A 26,960-nucleotide genomic window follows, 5' to 3' on the forward strand; every position below is an offset into this window, starting at 1 on the left:
AAGATGTTTAAGGGGATCAGTAGTAACGGTGTCACCCCAATTTGGATCCCAGGGGTGAGTCAGTGAGTAGACCAGATGGAGGGTAGTGGACCAAAGAAAATGTAAAGGCTGATCCCTTCTTTCAGGTTTTGCCGTTCTTACAGCTTCCTTTGAGGAACAAAAATCATTGTTTGTTGTACATTTGATCAGAAGGAAAAAGAAAAACTGAAATTAGTGGTCAGTGAAGTCTTTAGTCCCATCCTGGATCATTTTTACCCTCTGTTCAGGGACAGGTCTAAAATGAGTGAGCACAAAACTGAAGAGTGTGCTGGAAATCTCCACAATCAAGTTAACATTTGAACTCCATTTTTGAAAAAAAAAAAAAAATTAACATCCACGAAAAATACATGATGAATAAAACATCAAAATTTTAGATAAACACAGGATATTAGGAATGAGTGTGGCGGCTCACCCACCCAAAGTGTAATCCCAGCACTTTGGGAATCTAAGACAGAAAGATTGCTTGAAGCAAAGAGTTAGAGACCAGCCTCTGCAACATAGCAAGTCTTCATCTCTAAAACAGAATAATTAGCCAGGCATGGTGGTGAATGCCTATAGTCTAAGCTACTGGGGAGGCTGAAGTGGGAGAATCACTTGAGCCTAGGAGTTGAAGGTTACAGTCAGTTCTGATCACCACTGCATTCTAGCCTGGGCAACAGGAAGACCTGTTGAAAGGAAGAGAGAGGGCTAGGCACGGAGACTCATACCTGTAATCCCAAGTCAGCTATCTGATTGTGCACCAGGAACTCACAAGGACTATCCACACCATCTCCTGATGCTGAACACTTTTAGGATTACTACAACACTCCCTATTTTTTTAAGTATCCCCTTAATACCTCATATCAGCTTGGTTTTGTGGCACTTGCCATGTAAGTGACTTTATACTAGTCTTCAAGCTGGGCACAGTGGCTGGTGCCTGTAATCCAGCACTTTGGGAGGCCGAGGCAGGAGGATTGCCTGAGTCCAGGAGTTCGAGACCAGTTTGGGCAACATAGCAAGACCTTATCTCTATAGAAAAAAGAAAAAAATAGCCAGGTGTGGTGACATACACCCATGGTCCCAAGCTACTGGGAGTTCGAGGCTTCATTGAGCCATAATTGTGCCACTGCACTCCAGCCTGGGAGACAAGAGCAACACCTTGTCTCAAAAAAAAAAAAAAGTCTTCAATAGGTGAAAGTAAAAGAATATTATGGGGCCGGGCGCGGTGGCTCAAGCCTGTAATCCCAGCACTTTGGGAGGCCGAGACGGGCGGATCACGAGGTCAGGAGATCGAGACCATCCTGGCTAACACGGTGAAACCCCGTCTCTACTAAAAAATACAAAAAACTAGCCGGGCGAGGTGGCGGGCGCCTGTAGTCCCAGCTACTCGGGAGGCTGAGGCAGGAGAATGGCTGGAACCCGGGAGGTGGAGCTTGCAGTGAGCTGAGATCCAGCCACTGCACTCCAGCCTGGGCGACAGAGGGAGACTCTGTCTCAAAAAAAAAAAAAAAGAATATTATGGGACATGCTGATGTAGGAGGGACTAAGCTCATGGGGGGACGTGAGAAGCGGTGGTGCCATCTTGAGAGTGGCAAAGGCAAGGTCCCCATGTTGATGTAGTCCAGTGGGCCCTGGGCACAAGCATAGCTTTCTTTTGGAGATCTTGGGGCTCATAGCAAATGTAGACGACTCCACATCCCGGGGTGGGTGAATGAATAATACGCATCTTGGCCACAGGGCACCTCAGAAAGCCATGGGCTGCGTTGTGAAGGGGCTTGTGGGCAGGGCTATATGGGTGGATATTTTGGGAAGATTGGAAATTTTGACCTCTGGCTACTCTATTGGAAAAATATTCCTCTTTCCGCACCCCAGGAGTGGATATAAACCTTGTTGAATCCAGTTCAGAGAGGCTTTATGGCCAGTAAGGAGCCGCAAACTTGGTGGGATTGGGGTGTGAGTCCTTCCTGGCCTGCTCGGTGGCTCCTGCGCATCCTGTGGCCGGGGTTACCGATCTGTCTGCTTCAGGTGAGCTGAGAAGGCCGCAGGAAAGGCCCAGAAGGGTCTCGACAGGAGGCCTAACTGGGCAGGACTTCCTGAACATTCTCTGTGCCCAGACCTCCGAGTCGCTGCCTGCCCACGACTGGATCTCCTTATTATCTGGCGAGGCTTTTGTGAGAAATTCAAGATTGTAGCGTTAGAACGGGTGTGGTGGGCCTGCGTCAATCAAGCTTTCAATGTTACGATCCAAGTTAGGGTTTATGAAGTGGCCGTGTTTCTTCAAAGAGTTAATGTACGTGTTTGGGAGTGGGGTTTGGGGAGTTAAGGGAGTGAAGTGGTAGCCGCCAGTTGAGAACCCACCAGCCTACATCGCCTGTACCCTTGACCTATGTAAGCATCCTTTAATCCTCACAAGGGTCTTACAGGTACGAATTATTACTTCTACTTTGTAGATGAGGCGCTTTAGGTGCAGGCATGTTAACAATCAGCCAGTATGATGATGGTTGAAACAGAGCTTGGAATCTACCACAGGTTTTATTTATTCCTTAAACAAGCTAGAGACATATTCCCACCAATAAGCTTGCTGCCTGGTGAGGGATTTTTACACGTTAGGTAAAGAATTGCAGAGTAGCTGTAAAATCACATTATAACTGTGATATATGACATGATGGGGAGCTAGGCAAAAAACTCGAGCTAGACTTAATGGATCTTTTTGCTTTGTTTTCCTTAAAGCGTAGGTTCACAAAGTACAGTCCGCAGGCCAGCAACATCATCTGGGAACCTAGGAAAAAAATAGCCCTACTGAATCAGAAGCTGGGGAGGTGGCCCAAGCAATCTTACACCAAGACCTCCACGTTATTATAATGCAAGGTAAGGTTTGAGAACTGCCTCCATAAAGTAATAAAAGACCAGTGGAATGTTTTCACTTGGAAGATGAAAGGATTCTATTTGTATTTGAAAAGATCAATTTAGCTACAGACTTAAGAAATTGGAGGCACCATTGTGTATCTAGGAGAGAGACATAAGTGTTTTAAACTAAGGTGGTGACCGTGTGTACAGAGCTGTTCTGTTCACTTAATGTCCTGATTTTAAATAGTAGAGAAGACTGCTTTGTGTGTATGATTAGGGGAAGAGGGACACAATGATACCTGGAGTGAATACCTCTCGTGTCCTTTGCACCGTGCTAGAGTCCTTTTTTATACATGTTTTCTTTTTTTTTTTTTTTTGAGACAGAGTCTCGCTCTGTGGCCCAGGCTGGAGTGCAGTGGCTGGATCTCAGCTCACTACAAGCTCCGCCTCCCGGGTTTATGCCATTCTCCTGCCTCAGCCCCGCCACCTCGCCCGGCTAGTTTTTTGTATTTTTTAGTAGAGACGGGGTTTCACCGTGTGAGCCAGGATGGTCTCGATCTCCTGACCTCGTGATCCGCCCATCTCGGCCTCCCAAAGTGCTGGGATTACAGGCTTGAGCCACCGCGCCCGGCCTCATGTTTTCTTAAAAATATATTTTTTCTTCTGATTTTACAATTTTTTGTAATGATGCTCTGCAGTTTACTAACTGTTGACATTGGGCAAGATTCTTAAAATTTCTTCAGCCTCAGTTTTTTCCAATCTCTGAGTGTTTCACGTGTCCATGTGAAGAGATCGCCAAACAGGCTTTGTGTGAGCAACATGGATGTTTATTTCACCTGGGTGCAGGTGGGCTTAGTCCGAAAAAGGAGTCAGCAAAGGTGATGGGATTATCATGACTTCTTACAGGTTTTGGTATAGGCGGTGGAGTTGAGCAATGTTCTGGGGGCAGGGGGGTGGATCTCACAAAGTACATTCTCAAGGGTGGGGGAGATTATAAAGAACATTGATCAGTTAGGGTGGGGTAGAAACAAATCACAATGGTGGAATGTCATCAGTTAAGCACTATTTTCACTTCTGTGGCTCTTCAGTGGCTTCAGGCCATCTGGATGTCTACGTGCAGGTTACTGGGGATATGATGGCTTAGCTTGGGCTCAGAGGCCTGGCACTGAACACCCTATGCAACCTCATCCCTATTCCCACGCACTTTCTGTCTTTCTTGCTCTGCTCAAAAGTACCCATTTGAAAGTAGCAGGCCAGGCGCAGTGGCTCAGACCTGTAATCCCAGCACTTTGGGGGGCCGAGGTGGGTAGATCACCTGAGGCCAGGAGTTCAAGACTAGCCTGGCCAACATGGCGAAACCTTTCCACCTCTACTAGAAATACAAAAATTAGCCAGGTGTAGCGGCACATGCCTGTAATCCCAGCTACTCAGGAGGCTGAGGCAGGAGACTCACTTGAATCCAGGAGGTGGAGGTTACAATGAGGCAAGATCGTGCCACTACCCCTCAGCCTGGAAGACAGAGTGGGACTCCGCGTGGGAAAAAAAAAAAAAGTATTAAGAATTGGGAGTTACCGTATCCTCACTTAGTGTGGGATGGTGGGAAGAGCAGTTTATAAGAGACAGTATTCTTTATTTTCTTTCTTTCTCCTCTCTTTTCTTCTTTTCTTTTCCTTTCCTTTTTCCTTTTTTTTTTTTTTTTTCCTTTCCTTTCCCCTTCCCCTTCCCTTTCGTTGAGATGAGATTTTGCCATTTTGCTCAAACTGGCCTCGAACTCTTGGGCTCAAGGGATCTACCCACCTTGCCTCCCAAAGTTTTGGGATGACAATTGTGAGCCACCATGCCCGGCCATTGTCCTTATTTTTTGTAGTTCTGTGTTCGAATTTTTCACAAGTTAAATGTACTCTAATCCTTGGATATACACAGGGTATTGGTTCCAGGGCACCCTGAAGATACCAAAATCCATGAATGCTCAAGACCAACGGATGCAGATTCTGCATCCCAGGAATACTGTGTTTTCAATTGTATCCACAATCGATTGTGTTAGTGGATACTGAACTTGCTGATACAGAGGGCTGACTATTTAAAGTAAAGGATATATTTTAAAATGCTGAAATTTCTGTCTTACTCCAGAATTAGTATAGGAAAATTTCTGAAGCACACCACTACTACAGTGAACCTGTTGGAAGTTACTGCCTTTTTCAATCATTTGAAGATTAGCAACCTTATAAGACATAATAACTTTTAGGTTAAATATTAATGTACTTTGGGGTTTTTTTTTTTGAAACAGAATCTTGCTCTGTTGCCCAGGTTGGAGTGCAGTGACATGATCTCAGCTCACTGCAACCTCCACATCCTGGGTTCAAGTGATTCTCCTGTCTCAGATTTCCAAGTACCTGGGATTACAGGTGTATGCCACCACACCCACACCCAGCTAATTTTTGTATTTTCAGTAGAGACAGGGTTTTACCATGAGGCCAGGCTGGTCTCGAACTCCTGACCTCAAGTGATCTGCTGCCTTGTTCTCCAAAAGTGCTGGGCTTACAGGTGTGAGCCAATATGCCTGGCCAAATGTGCTTTATATGCAAGTAAATATACATATCTCTATATATGTATGTATTTCATGTAATAAAATATAACATGGGATAATAGAATTATATGGATTCCCCTAAATTTGCATGTGCTCTTGAGATTTTCTGAGATTGTCTTATAATACTTTTTTTTTTTTTTTTTTTTTTGAGACGGAGTCTCGCTCTGTCGCCCAAACTGGAGTGCAGTGGCCGGATCTCAGCTCACTGCAAGCTCCGCCTTTCGGGTTCAGGCCATTCTCCTGCCTCAGCCTCCCGAGTAGCTGGGACTATAGGCGCCTGCCACCTCGCCCAGCTAGTTTTTTTTTTTGTATTTTTTAGTAGAGACGGGGTTTCACCGGGTTAGCCAGGATGGTCTCGATCTCCTGACCTTGTGATCCGCCCGTCTCGGCCTCCCAAAGTGCTGGGATTACAGGCTTGAGCCACCGCGCCCGGCCCTTATAATACTTTTTATTTATTTTTGTTTTTGAGACAGTTTCACTCTTGTCATCCAGGCTGGAGTGCAATGGCATGATCTCAGCTCACTGCAACCTCTGCCTCCCAGGTTGAAGTGATTCTCCTGCCTCAGCCTCCTGAGTAGCTAGGATTACAGGCACCTGCCACCATGCCCAGCTGATTTTTGTATTTTTAGTACAGACAGGGTTTCACCATGTTAGCCAGGCTGGTCTCGAACTCCTGACCTCAGGTGATCCACCTGCCTGGGCCTCCCAGAGTGCTGGGATTACTGGCGTGAACCACCGTGCCCAGCCTATAATACTTTTTACTGTATATGTATCAAATGCCAAGGACTGTGGCAGGTGTCTTAATTTATTCATTTATGCTTAAAACGTAATATAGTATTTTTTCCTACTTTCTGAGAAGTGAAACTCAGAGAAATTAACTTGACCAAGTACATGTAACTGGTTAAGTGTTACCACTGGATGAATACCCAATTCTGTTAGGTATTGCTATCTGTCAATTTGTATTTTTTCTTTTTTCACCATTGTAGTGTTGGATCAATAAGCCCATTTTAACCCATTAAAATATTTGGGATATGTTGGCCAGGCACGGTGGCTCACACCTGTGATCCCAGCACTTTGGGAGGCCAAGGTGGGTGTTTGAGACCAGCCTGACCAACATGGTGAAACCCCATCTCTACTAAATAGAAAAAATTAGCCAGGCGCGGTGGTACATGCCTGTAATCCCAGCTACTTGGGAGCGTGAGGCAGGAGAATCACTTGAACCTGGGAGACGGAGGCTACACTGTGCCAAGATTGTGCCATTGCACTCCAGCCTGGGTGACGAGTGAAAAACTCCAGTTTAAAAAAAAAAAAAAAAAAATGGGGGTAAGTTATTAAATATGAACAACTGAACATATCAAATATAAAAAATGTAAGGTGATTTGATATATAGAGAGATGCATAGGATGATGTGGGAGCGTAAAGAAGGAGCAGTACAGCTTAGTGATTGAGTATCATGCCAATGGTTATGCCAATTAGCATAATGTTGGATAAGCGTGTTAAATTCTTGTAGACTCTGCTTTTACAGCTCTAATTGAGGATGATAGCTCCTAACTTATGGAGTTGTTCTGATGGTTTAGTTGAACCTGTGACTATGTGGAAGATCCTAGATCCTTAGCATAGTACCTGACATATAATAAATTATCTTAGAGAACATTTCTCTTGGGCTGAGTCTCTAGAAGGACCAAAACTTAGTCCTAGGAAAGAAGTGAGGGTAGGGTAATCTATGCAGCAAGTGGTTTGTGAAGAGGGAAAGCAGGGCATCTAGGTTGGTTGGTTGGATGGTTTTGGCCCAGTACTTTAGGGGACTGTAGCCAGGTGAAGATAATGAAATATGAAGGGCTCTGAATGGTGAGCTAAGGTACAAAATGTTGTCCTGACTTATGGGGAGTTATGAACAGATTGAGGGCTTAACAAGTTTCCAGAAGCTGCCATTAACATGCCAAGTCAGTAAAACTGAAAGCTGGCCAGATTTCAAGGTCTGAGGAAGGTATCCACTTCTTCCCCAGACCTAGTGGGTCATGAGCTCTAGAGAGCTAGGCCTTGCTAAACCAAAAGAATTATCTTACCTACCATCTTTGTTCAAGGCTCAATGGAATTTGTGGCGGCCCTGGCTGACCTCCAAGCAGAGGCTAGCTGTCCCATCTGTCTGGACTACTTGAAAGACCCAGTGACCATCAGCTGTGGGCATAACTTCTGTCTCTCCTGCATCATTATGTCCTGGAGGATCTAGATGATAGTTTCCCCTGCCCCTTTTGCCACTTTTGCCGCCCAGAAAGGAAATTTGTAAGCAATCCCCAGCTGCGTAGTTTGACTGAACTTGCTAAGCAACTCCAGATAAGAAGCAAGAGGAAGAGGCAGGAAGAGAAGCATGTGTGTAAGAAGCATAATCAGCTTTTGACTTTCTTCTGTCAGAAAGACCTAGAGCTTTTATGTCCAAGGTGCAGTTTCTCCACTGATCACCAGCATCACTGTGTTTGGCCCATAAAGAAGGCTGCCTCGTACCATAGGAAGAAACTGGAGGACTACAATGCACTGTGGAAGGAGAGAGTGGAACTAATCGAAAAAGTCATAACTCTACAAACCAGAAAATCACTGGAACTGAAGAAACAGGTAAAACATAGGGCAGAAGAAGTCAAGTCTGAGTTTGAGCAACTTAGGTTATTTCTGCAAAATGAGCAAGAGACTGTTCTTAGGCAATTACAAGATGAAGACATGGATATTTTAGCACAACTAAATGAAAGCCTAACAAAATTTTCAGATTATACCTCCTCATTAAAATATCTACTAAAGGAGATAGAGAGCATATATGTGAAGTCAGAACTGGAATTACTGGCTAATGTTAAGGATATCTATCACAGATAAAAAAAAATTTAAAATTCCCTGAACCTTTTTCATTCAAATTAAAAGAATATGGTTACCATCTGCCTCCACAATATTCTGGCCTAAACAAAATTATCAAGCGATTTCAAGTAGATGTAATTCTAGATCCTGAAACAGCACATCGTAAACTTATAGTCTCAGAAGATAGAAAAACTGTGCGGTATGGAAATACAACACAAAACTTACCTCGTAACCCAAGAAGATTTTATGTCCTGCCAGCTGTCCTGGGTTCTAAGGGATATAGTTGTGGCAGGCAGTACTGGGAAGTAGAAGTGAAAGACAAGCTTGAATGGATTCTTGGTGTCTGTAATGACTCTCTTCCCAGAAGGAGGAAGAGTCAACCAATTTTAGTACAGGATGGACTATGGGGAATTTGGTGATCTAGTCAGAATAATTATATTGTATTGGGCCATAAGGAAATTATTCTGCTGCCCAAAGTAACACCTAGTAAGATTGGCATTTTTTTAGACTATGAAATGCATGAGGTTTCCTTTTATAATTTGAATGATAGATCTCTTCTCTATACTTTTAATGATGATTTTACAGGAGCACTTTGGCCTTATTTTTATACTGGAACTGACTCAAGACCTCTTAAAATTTCTACAGTAACAGATTCTGAATGAAGAACTATTAAAAGACTGTTGTCTTGTTTCAACTATTAGACATAACTGAGCCAGTGAATCTAGTTTTGGCCATTCTGTAATTTGTCCAGTTTTCCCCCTAAAAAAACAGAATCGTTTATATCTCAGTTTCAGCAACTTCTAAAAATATGTGATTATAGGACCTACTTTATTATAAATTATGGAGTCGGCCAGGCGTGGTAGCTCAAGCCTGTAATCCCAGCACTTTGGAAGGCCGAGGCAGGCAGATCACCTGAGGTTGAGAGTTCAAGACCAGCCTAATCAATATGGAAAAATCCCGTCTCTACTAAAAATACTACATTAGCTGGGCGTGGTGGTGCATGCCTGTAATGCCAGCTACTCGGGAGGCTGAGGCAGGAGAATCACTTGAACCCGGGAGGCGGAGGTTGCAGTGAGCCGAGATTGCACCATTGCACTCCAGCCTGTAGCCTGGGCAACAAGAGTGAAATTCCCTCTCAAGAAAAAAAAAAAAAAAAAAAAAATTACGGGGTTAGTGACAAACTACCTTAGACATTCTAAGACAAAATACTTGAAAAATATATTACTGAAGGAATGTATTATATAAGAAAACTATTACTCCTATAATTGCCAATAGAAGCCCAATAATGTTTTTTCTGTGTTGCCTATATATTTTTCCTTTAAGATTAAGTTTTTTTTTTTTTTTTTTTTTTTTTGAGATGGAGGCTCGCTCTGTCACCCAGGCTGGAGTGCAGTGGTGCGATCTCGGCTCACTGCAACCTCTGCCTCCTGGCTTCAAGTGATTCTCCTGCCTCAGCCTCCCGAGTAGCTGGGATTACAGGCATGCACCACCATGCCTGGCTTATTTTGAATTTTTAGTAGAGACGTGGTTTCTCCATGTTGGTCAGGCTGGTCTCGAACTCCCGACCTCAGGTGATCCACCTGCCTTGGCCTTGCAAAGTGCTGGGATTATAGGCGTGAGACACTGTGCCTGTCCAAGATTAAGTCTTTATTAAAGGCATTCATCATTACTCTTGGACTACCTGATATGTAAAGATAGCCACTATCAACTTTTTTTTTTTTTAATTAAAATTTTCTTTCTTTTTTTCTGTTTTGCCCAGGCTGGTCTTGAACTTATGGCCTCACGCAGTAAATCCTGCTTCAGCCTCCCAAAGCACTGGGATTACAGGCATTAACCACCATGCCCAGTGCCACTTTCCCCTTTCATCTGTTTACCTCAGTATTCCTAAGTAACTTTTTTATTCTGTGCGTCTTTGTCAGTACTGCCTTAGTCCTATAGAAACTGAGATGTCGGTCGGGTGCATTGGCTCACGCCTGTAATCCTAGCACTTTGGGAGGTGAAGGTGGGCCGATCACCTGAGGTCAGGAGTTCAAGAGCATACTGGCCAAAATGGTGAAACCTTGTCTCTACTAAAAATACAAAAAAATTATTGGGAGGCCGAGGCAGGTGGATCACGAGGTCAGGAGATCAAGACCATCCTGGCTAACACAGTGAAACCCTGTCTCTACTAAAACTACAAAAGAAAATTAGCCAGGCATTGTGGCGGGCGCCTGTAGTCGCACCTACTCGGGAGGCTGAGGCAGGAGAATGATGTGAACCCTGGAGGCAGAGTTTGCAGTGAGCCGAGATTGCGCCTTTGCACTCCAGCCTGTGCGACAGAGCAAGACTCCATCTCAAAAACAAAACAAAGAAAATTGTCGCACGTAGAAGCACATGCCTGTAATCCCAGCTACTCAGGAGGCTGAGGCAGGAGAATCTCTTGAACCCGGGAAGCGAAGGTTGCAGTGAGCCGAGATTGGACCATTGCACTCCAGCCTGGGCGACAAGAGCGAAACTCAATCTCAAAAACAAAGGAAAGAAAATGAGATGGCACTCTTAACATCCTCCTCTACCACACACACGTATACACACAACCAGTAAATAATCTTCTTCTGTTCCCTCCGGACAGAGTACCTTCTAGTGCTGTTCAGCTCCTGTCCTTCACTTCACTTTGGGAACTGATCTCTAGTCTCAGAATCCATCTTAACTTAGTTCCATGTTTTCCTCCTTAGGTTTATGTTAATTCAGAGATTAATATCATTCAATAGATCACATATGTGACATTTGGAAAAACTTGTGTCAACAAAAAAGACTGGTGAGCTTTTGATGGGATTATGTTGTATCTTTTTAGATTAATGTGGAGAAAATTGACATCTTAACACGTCAGCTGGCAGACATAACTGAGACAATGAATCTAGTCTGTTCCATCAATTTTTATGTCATTAACTTGTCTGAAATGTGTAGTTTTCAATGTACATGTGTTTAGCATCTTTTGTCAGATTTGTCCTTAAGTATTTGATATTTTTATGTTGATTATTTCAATTCTAATTGTTCATTACTAGAATGTAGAAATTGATTTTTGTGCATTAATCTTATTTCCTATAAGCTTGCTAAACTCACTTCTAGGAGCTCTTATGTAGATTCCATTGGATTTTCTGCAGAGGTAGTCATGTCATGGGCAAATAGAGACATCGATATTTCTTCCTGTGTAAGCTATTGATCATCTGTCTTTCTTTCTTTCCTTTCTTTTCCTTCCTTTCCTTCCTTTCCTTCCTTTCCTTCCTTTCCTTCCTTCCTTTCTTTCTTTCTTTCTTTTTCTTTCTTTTTTTGAGATGGAGTCTCGCTCTGTTGCCTAGGCTTGAGTGCAATGGCCCTATCTTGGCTCACTGCAACCTCTGCCTCCAAGGTTCAAGCGATTCTCGTGCCTCAGCCTCCAGTGTAGCTGGGATTATAGGCTCCCACTACCACACCTGGCTACTTTTTGTGTTTTTAGTAGAGACGGAGTTTCACCATGTTGGCCAATCTGGTCTTGAACTCCTGACCTCAAGTGTTCTGCCCACCTTGGCCTCCCAAAGAGCTGGGCTTACAGACGTGAGCCACTGCACCCAGCCCAAAAGCACAGTTTTTAAAAATCTAGGTTTATAGTTTCAATTATTGTTTACAAAATTTTTTTGATTTACAAATATTACTTTATAACCATTCCTGCCAGCTTTTCAGAGGCAGCCACCCTGAACTTTTCAGCTCTTTTATAGTCACCAAATCACATTCTAATAATACTTCTGGATTTTTTAGTTTGAAGTATTATGTCCCACTTTGGAAGATAAGAATTTGGAACAGCCTTCACCCAGTGGCCCTTCTAGTAGAATTTATCATTTTTGTTTTAGAATATTTTCTCATATTTATTTTGATTATTTCAATACCATTGAAATAGAATTTATCATTTTTATTTTAAAATACTGTCTCACATTTATTTTGACTATTTGAATAACATTCATTTCTCAGCCATGCATTGTGCAGTGATTGGCATTTTGTTTTTTCTATAACTGTTCCCTGTAGTAAATAATCTCATTGTCAATATGCTTTGTTTTCCATGTTCTTTTTCTTTTTTTTTTCAAGTTTTAACCGAAGCTTGTATGTAAGATTACTTTATTCCTGCATCTTCTCAATTGTTTCTTCCTTGTATTTGCCCTTTTCTTTTCCTGCATGGCGAGATTTGACTTTCTTTTCAAGGATCTTTTTGCAGTCTTTGTCCAGTTTTAGCCTAGTGATAACTACCTTACTGGCGTGAATGCCTACATGGACAGTTGTGCCATTAGCCTTTACCCACTGCACCTGTTCAGTGGAGATGACGTATTTCTTCCTGTAAACCTGGACTGCTTTGCCAAGTTGCTGACCTTTATAGTGTCCTCGTACAACCTGAACTTCATCATCCTATTGGATGGGCATGGATCAAACGTCGTACTTCTGTCTCAGCAATTTGGAAAGAAGGGAAGACAAAGTCTTCCTGTGACTATGGGAAGGTGCACTGAAATGCCTTTTGCGGTTCTTGCTTCTGTCAGAAGTCACAAAGGGACTGAACTTCATTTTGGCCGCTCCCACTTCAGTGATGGCTGCAAAAGGAAAGCGCTCCATGTTCTTATTCTTAATTCATTCCCAAACTGTCCCCTGCACTTGTCTGATTTCCTGAATTCATTTAAAGGCATCTGGCTTTATGCCATTTTCATCTTGCAGAATACTCTCAAGGAGCCCTGTAATCTGCAACACAGGCACATTTGTTCACTAAGCCAGCTGCTCAGGTATCTTGGAGATATTCTTGGCATCTCTTGAATTGTTTTACCTGTCTATGTTTTTCCATTTGGAAGTTGGTTTCTTGTTTAATTGGAGCACATCCCTCAGTAGCTTTCTAATAAGGCTCATGGGAAATAAAGTTTTTGAGACCTTTGTTTTTTTTTTTGTTTGTTTGTTTGTTTGTTTGAGACGGAGTCTTGCTCTGTTGCCCAGGCTCGAGTGCAGTGGCGTGATCTCGGCTCACTGCAAGCTCTGCCTCCTGGGTTCATGCCATTCTCCTGCCTCAGCCTCCCAAGTAGCTGGGACTACAGGCGCCTACCACCACGGCCCGCTAATTTTTTTGTATTTTTAGTACAGTCGGGGGTTCATCATATTAGACAGGATGGTCTCTATCTCCTGACCTTGTGATCCACCCACCTCAGCTTCCCAAAGTGCTGGGATTACAGGCATGAGCCACCATGCCCGGCCTCTGAAAATGTCTTTAGTCTATCCTGATATTTAATCAGAAGTTTTGCAGGGTCTGGAATTATAGTTTTGAAAGAATTTACTCTTACGTATTTTTAACCTTTTAAATTGAGAAATATATAGTTATATCTGCAATGTATTATGAAATACATGAGGAGGCTGGGCGCAGTGGCTCAAGCCTGTAATCCCAGCACTTTGGGAGGCCGAGACGGGCAGATCATGAGGTCAGGAGATCGAGACCATCCTGGCTAACATGGTGAAACCCCGTCTCTACTAAAAAATACAAAAACTAGCCGGGCGTGGTGGCCGGCGCCTGTAGTCCCAGCTACTCGGGAGGCTGAGGCAGGAGAATGGCATAAACCCGGGAGGCGGAGCTTGCAGTGAGCTGAGATCCGGCCACTGCACTCCAACCTGAGCGACAGAGCGAGACTCTGTCTCAAAAAAAAAAAAATATATATATATATATATATATGAGGATAAACAAATGTTCTATAAGCATGACATTTAGTCAGTTACACAAATTTGGTCAGGAACTTGCACCCAAAGTCAGCTGGCATTATAATGGATAAATTTAAGCTCCAGGTACTATTGCAATGCTTCAATTATTTTTATTTTTTATTTTTTTGAGATGGAGTCTAGCTCTGTTGCCCAGGCTGGAGTGCAGTGGTGTGATCTCTGCTAAATGGGGCCTCTGCCTCCTGGGTTTAAGCAATTTCTTGCACCTCAGCCTCCCAAGTAGCTGGAATTACAGACACGTGCCACCACGCCTGGTCAATTTTTGTATTTTTTGTTAGAGTCGGGGTTTCACTATATTGGTCAGGCTGGTCTTGAACTCCTGACCTCAAGTGATCCACCTGCCTCAGCCTCCCAAAGTGCTGAGATTACAGGCATGAGCCCCCACGCCTGGCCAGTTATCTTAATCCTAACCAATCCAGAGAAAATTACATACTTCCTGGCTAAATTACAGTAATTAATTATAGTAGACATCAAAAATAGGATGACATTAGTGAAATGTGTTATTAGAGAAATATGGATTGACTGAAATATTTGAGGACCTGTGAACGCGGTGGCTTCCTTGGACAAGAAAACAATCATGGTTTAAAGACAATTATTTTTGTAAGTGATAAAGGGTTTTGTAAATGAAAAATATAATTGTGTACTTCCAGCATCCCTACTCTGCACTCCTCTTGCCAGTTTCTGGCTACTTAATATTCCACCACCAACCTTATGTCCCAAGAAATCATTGCTATAATATTCTTTTCCCTATTTCCTCTACATAATCAGGCTTCTTCCTAATTGTTCTATTCCTTACTCATTGCTGAAACTAAGGCACTGAGATAGTGGAAAGAGCATGCATTTGAAGTCCCATATTAGGTTGGGCAGTTTGTGGCAGTTATCAATTTATTGCCTCTATTTTTATCTTTCAAAGAATCAGCTTTGGTTTTGTTGATTTTTCTGTCTTGTTTCTAATTTCAATTTTATTGATTTCTGCTCTAATTTTTATTTTCGTCCTTCTGTATGCTTTACATTGAAAAGCGTTACATTTGCTTTTTTCTCTCTAGTTTCTTAAGGTAAAGGGTTAAGTTACTGATTTTAGATCTTCTTTTCTAATATATGTTATAAATGTAATGCTATAAATTTCCCTGGAAATACTGTATTTGTATTTTGCTCAAAATATTTAATTTTCCTGAGACTTACTCTTTGACCCAAGGGATATTTAGAAGTGTACTAATTTTCACATTTTTGTGGATTTCTCAGAGATTTTTCTATAATATCAACTTTAATTTTGTATGATTTCTATTCTTTAAATGTGTGAGGGTATGTTTCATAGCCTATGATGTGGTTTATCTTGGTGAGTGTCTCATAGAAACTTGAAAAGAAGGCTGATTTTGACTTCTCTGTTTTTTGTTTTTATTGGAGACAAGATCTTAACTAATGTTGCCCAGGTTGGACTCAAACTCCAGGCTCCAAGTGATCCACCCACCTTGGACTTCAAAAGTGCTAGGATTAAGACAGGGTCTGGCTATATTGCCCAGGCTAGCATTCAATAGCTATTCACAAGCACAATCATAGCCCACTGTATCCCCAAATTCCTGGGCTCAGGAGATCTTCCTGCCTCAGCCTCCCGAATAGCTGGGACTATAGGTACACATCACCATGCCTTGCTTCTCTGGGTTTAATCAACCATGTTTTAATGATTACATTTTAATCTCTTCTATTAACTTTTTATTTATTTATTTTTTGAGACAGAGTCTTGCTCTGTCACCAGGCTGGAGTGTAGTAGAGCAATCTTGGCTTATTGCAACTTCTGCCTCCCAGGTTCAAGTGATTCTCCTGCCTCAGCCTCCTGAGTAGCTGGGACTACAGGTATGTGCCACCACGCCCAGCTGGTTTTTTTTGTTGTTGTTGTTTTTTGTTTGTTTGTTTGTTTTTTGAGATGGAGTCTCGCTGTGTCACCAGGCTGGAGTGCAGTGGTGCAGTCTTGGCTCACTGCAACCTCAGCCTCTCAAATAGCTGAGACTACATGCACACACCACCATGCCCAGCTAATTTTTGTATTTTTAGTAGAGACGGGGTTTCACTATGTTGGCCAGGATGGTCTTGATCTCTTGACCTCGTGATATGCCTGCCTCAGCTGCCCAAAATGTTGGGATTATAGGCATGAGCCACCGCGTCCAGCCTAATTTTTGTACTTTTAATAGAAACTGGGTTTCACCATGTTAGCCAGGATGATCTCGCTCTTGACCTCGGTCATCCACCTGCCTCGGCCTTCCAAAGTGCTGGGATTACAGGCATGAGCCATCATGCCTGGCCTTATTGTATACATCTTTTAAAAACATTTTTTAGTGGTTCTTCCAGGGGTTTACAGTATACATTTGAAAATAATTTGAGGCCTCCTTTAAGTGAAATTATACTGTTTCCCTTTCAGTTTAAGAACCTTGTAATAGTATATTCCCAATTCTCACTGATTCTTTGTGGTCTTCTATTCATGCAATACTTTTACATGTGCTGGAAAAATACTTTTTTTTTTTTTTTTTTTGAGATGGAGTCTTGCTCTGTCGCTCAGGCTGGAGTGCAGTGGCCCGATCTCGGCTCACTGCCCGCTCCACGGCCCGGGTTGACACCATTCTCCTGCCCCAGCCTGTGGATAGCTGGGACTATAGGCGCCTGCCACCACGCCAGGCTAATTTTTTTTGTATTTTTTTTTTTATTCAAATGTCAACTTTATTGTTTCTATATAAACACCTTTTTGTACTGAAAACTGTAAAAATAACAACGTTTGCTGTGATTGCAATCCAAATTTTTGAAAGCCAGAAAATCTAGTTATTATGCTATAGCCAAACTACCTAATGCTTTCTTTATCCACAAGTAACTCTGCTTCAATTTCTTTATGTTGGGTGTCATCTCACTGACTTTGGGCTTCTCAGACACATGGGAATACTTATGTCTTTGGGTCAAATCAAACAGTAAAGCTAAAGTTATTCAAATACCTTCAAATGACACAGATCCCTTACAAATGACTAGTATCATAGTAGGAAGAAAAAGATAACAAGAAGAAAAATATATCCTAGAACTTGTTAATATTATTGGTGTATAGTCTATACTAGCATAGAATAGCTTTCACAACCTGCTATATAGGATTACCAGCAAGAAGAAAAAGGTGCAAGAACAAGTTTTATGGCTGAAGTGGCTTGGTGTCATAATTCCCTATTCTAGCATTCTCAGAAGGATCCCATCCATTAGACACGCAGAAACTGCAGGGACATTTGAATGGTCTTGATTCCTTCCTAACTCCCTTAAGCCCAGTGTTTGTCAGTATTCTTTCATGCGTACGAACTCTGCCGAGTAACATGTATCTGAATCTTGCCATCCTTTCTCTCTGCACAGACAGCAATGTTCTTACTCCTCTCCTCCTGTAAATCAAGTCATCTCTGATTTCCCTGAGGACTGGTGCTCTTGCAGCAATTCCATCTATCACGCGATGGAGTGACTCTTCTGATAGAGGGGAAGGGGATTCATTAGTGGCGTTGATAGTCAAGTTACTAAGGTTCTTTATCAACATCTCGGAACAGATTTCAGAGGCCCCTGAATCGTCCCGAGAATTTTCTTGGGTCAGCATTTGTGAAGACTCTGGGATGGAGGTTGGATTAAACTGCTGTGATGGGTCCATCTGCGTCTTGAACAACACTAAGCTTCTCCTGGATCTTTGAAACCAAGCAGAAACTGACTGACCTTCAAATTGCTACAAGGTAGCCTGGAAAGAGGCTGAAAACCGGAGCTCCCATATTTTTTTTTTTTAGTAGAGTTGGAGTTTCACTGTGTTAGCCAGGATGGTCTCAGTCTGGTGACTTCGTGATCCACCTGCCTCGGCCTCCCAAAGTGCGGGGATTACAGGCATGAGCCACCGTGCCTAACCTTATTATTGTTTTAAACAGCTAGTTATCTGTTAGAGCAATTACCTTTATTTTATGCACTTTATTTATTTGTGTAAACACAAGTTTCTGACATCTATAATATTCCTTTGGCCTGAAGTACTTTAACATTCCTTGTAGTGTCTGATGGCAACAAATTCCCTCCATTTTATTTTTCTAAGTATTTTTCAATTGCTTTTGAGAAAGTGCTAATCGGTTATAGAATTGTGAGTTGGCAAGATTTCTTTTTATTTACAGAAGTAACTATTATCTCCTTCCTTCATCAGTAGTCATGCACTGCAAAACAGTGGTTCAGCCACTGACCACATACATGACAGTGGTCCTATAAGATTATAAAATTGCATTTTTACGGAAATTTTCTATGCTTACATATACTTAGATACACAAATACTTGCCATTGTGTTACAGTTTCTATAGTATTCAGTACAGTAACGTGCTGTACAGATTTAAAGCCTAGGAGCATTCGCCTGTACCGTGTAGCTTACAGGCATCATAAGCTACACAACTGCAATCTAGGTTTATGTGACATACTCTATGATGTTCACAGAATGATGAAATCATCCTATGACATAATTCTCAGAACATATTCCCGTAGTTAATGTATGCATAGCAGTAATGTAGTTTTTTACTTGGACTGCCTTCAAATTGTTTTTGATTTTAATTTTAAGCAGTTTGAAGTTGATTGATATGTTCATATGTTTGGAGATATGTTGTCATTTTTTTCTTGTTTTGGGGTGTGTGTGTGTGTGTGTTTTTTTTTTTTTTTTTTGGAGACGGAGTCTCGCTCTGTCGCCCAGGCTGGAGTGCAGTGCCCGGATCTCAGCTCATCGCAAGCTCCGCCTCCCGGGTTTATGCCATTCTCCTGCCTCAGCCTCCCGAGGAGCTGGGACTACAGGCGCCCGCCACCTCGCCCGGCTAGTTTTTTTGTATTTTTTAGTAGAGACGGGGTTTCACCATGTTAGCCAGGATGGTCTCAATCTCCTGACCTCGTGATCCGCCCGTCTCGGCCTCCCAAAGTGCTGGGATTACAGGCTTCAGCCACCGCGCCCGGCCGTGTGTGTTTTGATATTCATCATGCTTGGTGTTCTCTGGACTTCTTGGATCTGGAGTTTTAGTGTCTGTAACTAAATACTTGGCCATGATTTTTTATGAGTATTTCCTCTGTTTTTCTTTTTAAATTTTATTTATTTTTGCCTTCATTTCCTAGTGATGAGATTTCTTCTTTCTGAGATTCCAAGAGTCCGTAAATGACACTGTTTGATACTGTCCCACAGTTCTTGGTTTTTGTTTTTTATTCTTTTCCCTTTATATTTCAGTTTGGGTAGTTTGTTTATCTGTCTTCAAGTTCACTGATTATTTCCCTCAGTATGTTGAGGGTACTAATTAGCCCATTGAAGGCATCTTCATCTCTTTTTTGTGGTTTTCATTGCTAGCATTTCCATCTGTTTTTTTTTTTTTTTTTTTTTTTTTTTTGAGACGGAGTCTCACTTTGTCACCCAGGCTAGAGTGCAGTGGCACGATCTTGGCTCACTGCAGCCTCCACCTCTCAGGTTCAAGTAATTCTCCCTCACCCTCCCGAGTAGCTGGGATTACAGGCGCCTGCCACCACATCTGGCAGTTTTTTTTTTTTTTTTTTGTATTTTTAGTAGAGACAGGGGTTCACCATGTTGGTAAGCTTGGTTTCGAACTCCTAACCTCAAGCGATGGTCCACCTCAGCCTCCCAAAGTGCTAGGATTACAGGTGTGAGCCACCACGCCCAGCTCTTCCATTTAATTTTATAGTTTCCAACTCGCTGATGAAATTATCTATCTACTCCTGCATATTGTCTTTATTTTCCACTAAAGCCTTTAACATATCAATTACAAATATTTTTCATTGTTTTGCATGAGATTTCCTACATTTGTGTCATAGCTTAGTATGGTTCTGATGTTCGTTTTGTCTCTTCAGAGTGTGGTTTATTTTCCTTTTACTTTTTTTGTATGCCTTGTATTTTTTTGTTTTTGATAAAAACCAGACATATATAGAAAAATACATACTGAGGTAAACATTTTTATACTTGTAGATTATATTAGTTTTGGAGGGAATACCCTAATAAGGTATCACAAACTGGATGATTTACATAACAGGAAATGTATTGTCTCACAGTTCTGGAAGCCGAGTCCAAAATATGGGTGTTGGCAGAATTGGTTCTTTCTGAGGGCTGTGATACAGAATTGCTTCCATGCCTCCAGGCTCTGGTGGGTTGCTGCCAATCTGTCATTCCTTGGCTACTAGATGCATCACTCCGATGGCATTCTCCCCATGTTTCCTCACATAACCTTCCTCTGTGCATATATTTGTGTCAAAATTTTCTATTTTTATAAGGACAGCACTCAGATTAAGGCCCACCCTAATGGCCTCATTTGAACTGATTACCCCTTTTTTTTTTTTTTGAGATGGAGTTTCACTGTTGTCGCCCAGGCTGGAGTGCAATGGACAATCTCGGCTCACTGCAACCTCCCCCTCCCAAGTTCAAGCGATGCTGCCTCAGCCTCCCGAGTAGCTGAGATTGCAGGTGCCCGCCACCACGCCTAGCTAATTTTTGTATTTTTACTAGGGCAAGGTTTCACTGTGTTGGCCAGGTTGGTCTCGATTTCCTGACCTCAGGTGATCCACCCGCCTTGGCCTCCTAAAGTGCTGGGATTACAGGGGTGAGCCACCGCACCCAGCCTTAACAGATTACCTTGGTTAAAGACCTAATTTCCAAATGAGGTCACATCTGAAGCACTGGGGTTAGCACTTCAATAGATGTTTTTGGCAGAACACCATTCAACCAATAGAAGAAATGAACTTGTTTCCCTTCTGCTAGGCCTGTAGGGAGGGTGTGTTTGTATTAATCGAGCCAGGAGTTAGGCAGAGTTTGAAGTTTGTTATTGCTGTGGTTACCCTTAGTGCATTCAAGGCTTCACACTCCCCTTGTGATATGTCTCTTTCATTTCTCAAACTGGATTCTACTGTTATCTTCACTCAACTCCTGTCAGTGTGGTTTTGGGAGTTGGGGAAGTCCATGTTTTCCAATGTTCTGATTGAGTATGAGTCGTGGTCAGGCACTCTGACCTCTGGTCTCAGGCATGTGTGGCCTTCACAAATGTTCTTGACCCTCCTCCAGATGTGATGCTGGGCCTAGCACACATTCCCACATCTCACAGCACACAGGGAAATGACTGGCACATCTTCCAAGTCCCCTTTTTCAGGGAACTACCTGGTGATACGCTCACCAGAAGGGAAGAAAACTAAGAAGGGAAGCAAGGGACTCAGACAACAATAGACTTAAAACCTCTGGACTTAAGGTAGAAGATAAAACATAATTCTTAGGGCAATGGAAACATGAAAGTCCTCAGATGACAGCTGTGCATCATATCACCAAATTTCAGTTCATGCTAAGATGATAGAGGGCTTCCGGAGATTGAGCGCTACAAAGAAAATGAATATAATCAACAAATTACATGTGGAGTTTAGAGAGGAACTTTAGAGATTAGCAGCTATGGGGCTGAAAGAGATAAACAGAAAATGCAGCAAGTAAAGTATCAGGCAATTTTAATCACAGTAAAACAAAATGTGTATCAAATTATAGTACCTAAGTGGCTCAGCTGTGAACAATTATACAGTCATATGAACATATTAATCCAGTTACATTACCATATTTGGATATTTGTGGGTAAAGATAGAGTATGTGTCTGGGTGGTGTGAGACCTAAATTCTCAGTTTACCTAATAGAATGTTAATTTGAAATGTCTAACATTAGACATATTACAGTTACGGAGAAACAGCAAGGTCACTGGAATAAATCATGGCTCTGTTTAACAGGAATTTGGCATAGGATAGCATGACCCAGGAGATTTTCGTTTTTATATTAGACTTGTTGCTGGACTGAACTAATAATTTTCTATGTAATTTTGATAAAATTCATAATGTGGAATTTTAATTCATAATGTAGAATGCATTGATGACTGTGTAAGTAATAACGTCTTTCATCTTAGACTATCAAAAATACTTTATAATTTACTCCCATTACATCTCTGAAGAGTATGCATTTCTAATACTATTTTATTGACAGCTGCTAAAATAATGGAAGAAGAAAACCTTTTCTCTGCTTATAAGTGGTAAACACAGAATTCAGAAATGTGACGCTCCTCTCGTAAATAAAAATACAAGATAGTTTGGAAATAATTCATCCTTCATAATCTATTACTGTACAGATTATTAGAGGTTAGAAATCACACCCAGTGTGAAACACAGCTTAAGTAGTTTCATAAAAATATCACTTGAAGAAAAGATATGAGACCTGGCATTCAAGTTATAAGATTAAATGTCACCCACGTCATTGTCCAGAAAAATCCTAATATTACCGGGTTTTACTTTTAGTAGGAGAACGATTGCCGCTCTACCTACTGTAATGACTTCAGCAAAGTTACTACATTTCTGTAGCTGAATACTAAAGCATGAATCCTATTGTGATGGTGTCTTTTTCCATCTCCTGGGAAGACAATTCTAACAAACAACTCTATTATATCTATCCCGTTTGATTTTGTCCTCTCTCTTCCTCCTAGTAATACCAGCCTTAATCTTTTTTGGATCATGAGTTTTTGTGGTGTCTTTCCAAATCTCACTGTATTCTATCTTCAGAGATACAAGATTATGACGTGCTGTTTCAGGACCTAGAGTGAAATCTATGTAAAATGAAGAATCTTTTGTCGACCATAATGTTGTGGCAAGGCCGGGCGCGGTGGCTCAAGCCTGTAATCCCAGCACTTTGGGAGGCCGAGACAGGCGGATCACGAGGTCAGGAGATCGAGACCATCCTGGCTAACATGGTGAAACCCCGTCTCTACTAAAAATACAAAAACTAGCCGGGCGAGGTGGCGGGCGCCTGTAGTCCCAGCTACTCGGGAGGCTGAGGCAGGAGAATGGTGTAAACCCGGGAGGCGAAGCTTGCAGTGAGCTGAGATCTGGCCACTGCACTCCAGTCCGGGCGACAGAGCGAGACTCCGCCTCAAAAAAAATAAAAAAATAAAATAAAATAAAATAAAAAAATAATGTTGTGGCAGAAGTCTAAACCATCATTCCTTAGTTAAAATGGAAAAGCTCATGAAGTTTTTTATCTTAAAACATGTTATTGATACATACCCTTATATCAATTACTGGTTGTCTATTTGAGTGAATAGTTTGCTATCTCACTTATTAGAGCTTTAAGATAATATGGTCTGAAAGTTTCTTTTTCATCTAGTGTATGTATCATATCCTATTCTTTGTATTTTCGGGTTTTCAGAACTGCATCTTATTCATTTTCTAAATAGAGTATAAAGTGCTCAAAATCAAAGTTTAATCTCTTCCACTAATATTCGACTATCTTTGGTAGCATCCATGTATTTTTAGTTAACATAACTATTAGTTTAGTTTTGGCTTATTTAAAGCATTTTATACTTGCTAGCTCAGAGGTCAGATGTCCCCTGTGAGCTTCTTCCTTGAGGCAGCCTGCTCAATAGGGCAGGTGAGCCCAGCGGGAGACAGCCCACTGCAGACCCAAACCCTCTAGTACTTGTCACAAAAAGGGACTAGGACCTGATGGTGATTCTCTTCTTGCCTTTTCCTGGTGGTCCTTCTGAGTTGGAGTTGCCTGGTAATTTCAGTGGTATGAAAGCCGGAGTGTTGCTACTAAAATTCCTCCCTGGAATTTTAGCATGAACGACTGACAGGGCACGAGGAGAAAACGATTCCCAGGACTGGTGAAGCGACCGCTGTTGGACCAGTATGCTCGTCGTTGGATCTCTATGCAAAGAGACTGTCCAAGCGGCTGCAGTTTAGCGTAAGGTCTGTCAGGGAGACCTGAAGCCCTGCGCCAGGAACGCAGTGCTCGCTCAGCCCACCTTGCAGGGATGGCTCTCCAGGTGCTGGGTCTGGAGAAAAAGCGTGTCTGGAAATGGTTCCTTACAGTGGGTTCTTGGAGTCTCGCTGACTTCAAGAATGAAACCTTCTGGCCGGGCGCGGTGGCTCAAGCCTGTAATCCCAGCACTTTGGGAGGCCAAGACGGGCGGATCACGAGGTCAGGAGATCGAGACCATCCTGGCTAACACGGTGAAACCCCGTCTCTACTAAAAATACAAAAAACTAGCCGGGCGAGGTGGCGGGCGCCTGTAGTCCCAGCTACTCGGGAGACTGAGGCAGGAGAATGGCGTAAACCCGGGAGGCGGAGCTTGCAGTGAGCTGAGATCCGGCCACTGCACTCCAGCCCGGGCGAAACAGCAAGACTCCGTCTCAAAAAAAAAAAAAAAAAAAAAGAATGAAACCTTCTTCATGGTGAGTGTTACAGCTCTTAAAGATGGTGTGTCCGGAGTTTGTTTCTTGCAATGTTCAAATGTGTCTGGAGTTTCTTCCTTCTGGTGGGTTCGTGGTCTGGCTGACTTCAGGAGTGAAGCCGCAGACCTTCCTAGTGAGTGTTACAGCTCTTAAAGGTGTCACGTCCGGAGTTGTTTGTTCCTCCTGGTGGGTTCATGGTCTCCCTGACTTTAGGAATGGAGCTGCAGACCCTTGTGGTGAGTGTTACAGCTCCTAAAGGTAGTGCAGACCCAAAGAGTGAGTAGCAGCAAGATTTATTGTGAAGAGCAAAAGAATAAAGCTTCCACAGCGTGGAAGGTAATGCAAGTGGTTGCCTCTGCTGGCTTGAGTGGCCAGCTTTTATTCCCTTATTTGGCCCCACCCACATCCTGCTGATTGGTCCATTTTACGGAGGGCTGATTGGTGTGTTTACAAACCTTTAGCTAGACACAGAGCACTTATTGGTGCGTTTTTACAGAGTGCTGATTGGTGTGTTCACAATCCTTTAGCTATACAGAAAAGTTCTCCAAGTCCAGATTGGACCCAGGAAGTCCAGCTGGCTTCACCTGTCAAGAGGATAGCTGCCCCACCCTAGGGCACATCCTTCCATCCACTGTGGTACCTGGCGCTGCACCTGGTCTCCAACGTCACGCCCGACCTCCACATCTCACCCGGAAGTTGAAGCCCAGAGCTGCCCCACAATCACTGCTCTGCAGCCCTGACTTCAGTACAGACTTACTGGAGGTGTCGCTCAGCCCGCTGCGGGAAGCACTGCAGGGCTCTTGGGAGGCCTAGGCCTCGGGAGCACTTTGTATTCTGTGAGAAGTTTGCATTCTCAAGGAACCTCAGCTGTTTGGTTTGCTCTTCTGCCACCCACCCTACCTGTGCCGACTGAGGGCACTCCCTGCCCCACCCTAACAGCATAGGATTCTAGTTGCCGTTTTAATTTACTGAATGTTATTTGTAACTGGTGGGAGAAAAATGTGGTTATAATTCACACTGAACAGCTTATTAAAAGTTACAGTAACACTATAATTGAAATAATGTATTTTAGGAAATAATGAAATTATAAGATGAAATATATAAAGTACAGATGAAATTATACGATGTCTGGGAATTTGCTCCATTGGCAGCAGAAGCTGGTGGGGTTATAACGATTGTTAATTCAAATGATAGAAGTTGGTTTCTTTTTATCTGTAGGTTCTTCATACTGTTCTCGCTACTATTACGGATGTATGAAATACTCTACAATTTAAAAGCTTCCTTTCGTAGCCGGGCTGAAGCTCATGCCTGCAATCCCACCACTTTGGTAGGCTGAGGTGGGCCAATCACATGAGCTCTGGAGTTTGAGATCAGCCAGGCCAACATGGTGAAATCCCGTCTCTACAAAAAATACAAAAATTAGCCAGGTGTGGTGTGGCCTGTGCCTGTGGTCTCAGCTACTCCGGAGGCTGAGGTGGGAAAATCGCTTGGACCCAGAGAACAGAGGTTGCAGTGAGCCCAGGATAGCGCCACTGCCCCGCGTTCTGGACAACGGAACGAGACCCTGTCTCAAAAAAATAAACAAAATGTTTCCTTGAAAAAGCGAATCACTTTTCAGCGTATCAATACCTCAATGCAGAAAGCTAATTTCTCTTACTGTTTTCTTTGAGCCGCCTGCCCCCTTTCAGTCTGTCTCACGGCTCTCAGATTCTGTCTCCTTTTCTCTTCTCCCTCACAGTTGTCCCTAATCTTAACCAATTTTCCTTCCTCTACCAATCCCATCTCCTTTCCTGTCTGCACTCTTTTTAATCTCATGAAACTGCCAAATTAGTTTACATTGGGATTGAGGAAAGACCGAGACCAGGCACTGTGCTTGCATCTGGGTGTGTGTCCAGTGTGTGGATCCCAGGCCTGGTCTCAGATTACCTGAGTCATCTGGGGCTGGTTCCTTGATCCCCCTCTTCACCCTGTAGTGGTCACATGAAAACAAGGACAATCAACCTCAATTTCCCTTTAAGTTTTGTGTAAGCACCAATAAAGACATATCTTCTGGAAAACTTGTTTTGTTTTCCTTTTTTTTTTGAGATTGAAGTGCAGAAGTGCAGTGGCAAGATCGTAGCTCACTGTAGCCTCAAACTCCTGACCTCAAGCAATCTTCCTGCCTGGGTCTCCCACAGTACTAGGATTACAATCCTGAGCCATTGAGTTCAGCCTGGAAAACTTTTTTTTTAAAAATTAGGATTTGGTTTGGCACAGGATTCAACATATTCCAAGAATGGTTTGTGTTTCTTATACTTCTGTTGACTGTTTAACTGTAGATAGCTGATTATGCAGAACATCTCAGACATTATTAGATGTTATTAGGGGAAAAGAGCATTAGGTCCCTTATGAGAAATCGAAATCTGTGATTCTCATACAACATACAAAAGAACTGTCTCATATAGCATGTCAGAGTAAAGAGTGAAATATATAGGTATATGTGAAGGGTATGTATATGCTACTTATAATATCATAATAAAATTTTAAGTAAATATAAAAAACTGTATTTTATTTTTTGTAAAGATGGGGGTCTCACTATGTTGGCAAGCTGGTCTGGAACTCCTGGCCTCAAGCGATCCTGCTTTGACTCCCAAAGTGCTGGGATTTTAACCATGGTGCCAGCCAT

The 26,960-nt window shown here is 42.5% G+C and overlaps 2 protein-coding genes, 1 long non-coding RNA gene and 1 pseudogene across 3 annotated transcripts; 2 read left to right on the plus strand and 2 right to left on the minus strand.

Moving 5' to 3' along the window:
- Positions 1-1,954: 1,954 nt before the first annotated feature.
- LOC117086088 lies at positions 1,955-25,639 on the plus strand. Its single transcript, XR_004438197.1, has 3 exons — positions 1,955-2,043; positions 2,749-2,886; positions 25,514-25,639. It is a non-coding gene; the product is annotated as an uncharacterized LOC117086088 (long non-coding RNA).
- TRIM61 (tripartite motif containing 61) lies at positions 7,513-15,876 on the plus strand. Its single transcript, XM_033215602.1, is given in 3 exon segments — positions 7,513-7,671; positions 7,674-8,062; positions 15,772-15,876. Coding segments are annotated over 3 exon segments (624 nt in total). The 5' UTR covers positions 7,513-7,541.
- On the minus strand, positions 12,329-12,866 carry LOC117086087 (annotated as a pseudogene).
- On the minus strand, positions 17,202-17,741 carry LOC117086086 (developmental pluripotency-associated protein 3-like). The gene has a single exon (XM_033215603.1). It carries the CDS (start codon positions 17,694-17,696, stop codon positions 17,202-17,204), a length of 495 nt encoding a protein of 164 aa, XP_033071494.1. The 5' UTR covers positions 17,697-17,741.
- Positions 25,640-26,960: the final 1,321 nt, after the last annotated feature.

This window comes from Trachypithecus francoisi, unplaced genomic scaffold, assembly GCF_009764315.1.
Source record: "Trachypithecus francoisi isolate TF-2019V2 unplaced genomic scaffold, Tfra_2.0 Lachesis_group1, whole genome shotgun sequence".
NCBI classification, from domain to species: Eukaryota; Metazoa; Chordata; class Mammalia; order Primates; family Cercopithecidae; genus Trachypithecus; species Trachypithecus francoisi.